Source organism: Myotis davidii, unplaced genomic scaffold (genome assembly GCF_000327345.1).
Source record: "Myotis davidii unplaced genomic scaffold, ASM32734v1 scaffold545, whole genome shotgun sequence".
NCBI lineage: Eukaryota > Metazoa > Chordata > Mammalia > Chiroptera > Vespertilionidae > Myotis > Myotis davidii.
Genome location: NW_006296634.1, coordinates 155465 through 158408, shown reverse-complemented (window position 1 = coordinate 158408; position 2944 = coordinate 155465). Strand labels below are relative to the sequence as shown.

At 56.5% G+C, this 2944-nt stretch overlaps 1 protein-coding gene across 1 annotated transcript in view; it reads right to left on the bottom strand.

Annotated features, from left to right (window-relative positions):
- Positions 1-945: 945 nt before the first annotated feature.
- DND1 (DND microRNA-mediated repression inhibitor 1) overlaps positions 946-2944 on the bottom strand; it is a 2604-nt gene continuing 605 nt past the window's right edge. Inside the window, exons 3-5 of the mRNA XM_015569587.1 lie at positions 2915-2930; positions 2273-2872; positions 946-1665 (exon numbers count right to left, since the gene is read on the bottom strand). Coding sequence (XP_015425073.1) covers positions 1208-1665; positions 2273-2872; positions 2915-2930 — 1074 coding nt within the window. The 3' untranslated portion in view covers positions 946-1207. The remainder of the gene's footprint in view (positions 1666-2272; positions 2873-2914; positions 2931-2944) is intronic.

The following is a 2944-nucleotide window of genomic DNA, read 5'->3' as shown; positions in this document are numbered from 1 at the left end:
TTTCCCTGCAGTGTGGGAGGAAGGTGGCCTGTGGCTCCAGTGAAGGTACCATCTATCTCTTCAATTGGAACGGCTTTGGGGCCACAAGTGACCGCTTCGCCCTGAGAGCCGAGTCCATTGACTGCATGGTTCCCGTCACTGACAGTCTGCTGTGCACTGGGTCTACGGATGGAGTCATCAGGGCTGTGAACATCCTGCCGAACCGAGTGGTGGGCAGTGTGGGCCAGCATGCCGGGGAGCCTGTGGAGGATGTGGCCCTCTCCCACTGCGGCCGCTTCCTGGCCAGCAGTGGCCATGACCAGTGCCTCAAATTTTGGGACATGGCCCAATTGCGGGCTGTGGTGGTGGATGATTACCGTCGGCGCAAAAAAAAGGGAGGCACTTCGGGCGCGCTGAGTAGCAAGGCTTGGAGCACCGATGACTTCTTTGCAGGACTGAGGGAAGAGGAAGAGGAGAAGGAGGAAGAGGAGAGGGAGGATGACAGTGACTGAGGGGATGAGTTGAATCTCAAGGCGGCAGGTCCTCACTGGGCAAGAGTCTTGCTTCCTGGGCGGGATCCCCAGAGGCTATGAATTTATCATACCCTCTTGTACAGCATAAGGAAATGGGCAAATAGAGGCTCAGGACTGTGGGGAAGTAGAGCTGCTCACTGTACCAGTGTAAGACAAGCCCACAGCTGGGACAAGATAGCACGGACACAAGTGTACACCAACCAGGGGTTTAATATAAATACAACCAGCATAGATAAACAAACCAACAGTACAATCAGTGGTTTAATATAAATACAACCAGCATAGATAAACAAACCAACAGTACACATACACCAAAACACCAAGTGGTGGGGATAAAAGGCAGGTTTCTGACCCTTTGGCTCAGCCATCCCCCAAATAAAAACAAAGACAAATCAAGAAAATAAGTGAAGATGCATGCTAAGCTGTGGGAGGAGACAGAGTGTGTATGTCACACAGAGAAAGGCCAAGGGATACTCTGGGCTGGGAGAGAGGGCAAGGTCCCTCACCACAACTTAGCCAAATCTGAGCTGTCTCCAAGTGCACTGGGGCTGTGCCCCAGCCGGGAGGCTGTGTCAGGCCTAGGGCAGGGCCCATGCTCCTCCCTCTTTGGGGACCAGATGGTGGCTGCCCAGACCTGCTGGGTTGGGGACTGACAGGCTCTGCCGCCTTTTTCAGGCTGCCTGTAGAGGATGGGGTTACTGCTTAACCATGGCACCTGCCTCGGCTCCAGCAGACGACAGGCCGCTGGCCCCAGACTCGCTCAGCGCCTCCAGCAGCCGTGCAGACACAGCATCCTTGGCCACCTCATGCCCATCCTGCCCTTCCACGGTTAGCACAACCCAGATGAGGCCACTGAAGGGCACTGGATGCCCAGGGATCACCACCTGGTACCAGAAGTGGTGCCAGCCGGCAGGGCCTGTGCCCAAGCACTTGGTGAGGAACACTGGGCTACCCAGCTTCATCCGCTGGCACAGCAGCTGCAAGGCAGTTCGAGCCCCTTGGGACGCTAGCTTGTCCCTAGCGAGGGCCAAGCCGCTGCCTTCTGGCTGTAGGCACCTCAGCGAGGGCCCCACAAGCTGCTGGCGGAGTCGGTGCTTCACATCTGGCTTGAGCCACTCCACAGCCACCTGCTCTCCACAGAGGCGGGACTGCCCTGTAGGAAAAAGGCAGAGACAAGGAGAGGTCTTAGCCCTGCACCCAAGCTCCCAGTCCCTGCCCTTAGGAGTCAAGTCACACAATTACCAGGTGATGTGACCTCTGGCAAAATAACAAGGCTTCATTGTGTTTGTAAAAAGGGTGCAGTAACAGCTACCTTCTAAATTTTCTTGGAGGAGTACTGATTGGATGCAGGCTTTATCTACTGCAAAACCATAAAACTACCAACCTTTACTGTGAATACTTGCTAAGAATCAAGGAATGTGCTAAGCATCCAGCTTAATTCTCACAACAGACAACAGTCTCAGTTGGACTGCCTTGGGCACGTCCCTTTCTCTTGTATATTTTTCATTGGAATGTTGAGGGTTAAGTTAGGAGATAACATGGGAAGAATTAAGTTTAGGTAAGTGGTAGTAGCATTGGAAATTTTTTTTTTAGCATTGGAAATTTTAAAAGCCGAGTTCAAATAAATATAAAGTTGCAAATTCGGGCATTCTTGACCTTAAGATCTTTCTACTTTACCCGCCCTACTGACGTGTGGAGGTAAAGTTCCTGGCAGAATACTGTGGCTCCAACCAGCGGCCCCCAGCAGCCTCCGCCCCTACCTTCCATCAGGGCCTTTTTGGCCATGGCCGCGGCACGGTGCGAGCTGAACTTGAGCAGTGCCATCTGCGTGAGCGCCAGTCCGGGGCTGGGCAGCAGCAGCGCCTCCTGAAGGCCCGGCCCCAGCGGCTGCAGCGCGTGCAGCAGCGCGCGGCGGGTCAGAGCCGGCGGCAGCCCGTCCACGCTCAGCTCGCACTTCTCGGTGCTGAGGCACACGAGCAGCGGGCAGGAGGGCCGCAGCGGGTGGTTGTGCAGCGTGGCGATGGCGGCCTGGGCCCCGCGCCGCGAGCTGTAGCGGGCGTAGGCAAAGCCCCGGTTCAGGCCGCTGAAAGTCATCATCAGGCGGAACTCGTAGAGGCGGCCCGCGCGCTGGAACAGTGGGATCAGCTGGTGCTCGTACACGTCCTGGGGCAGCCTACCGATAAACACCTCGGACCCGGGCGGCGGCGGGCTGCCCACCCAGCCTGGGGGGAGGGGTGGGGGAGGCACCGTCATCCATCGGGATGTCCGGGTTTGGGCCCAGGAATCCGGCGCGGGTGGGACCGTGTGAGCACGCATCTGTGAAATGGGTACAACACCCGTACCCCGAATCGTTGGCATAACTGGGCAATTGAATTAAAATGGGGCTGGCACCGAGTAAGTACACCTTAAAGCTGGCTCCTTCGAGGGGGCGG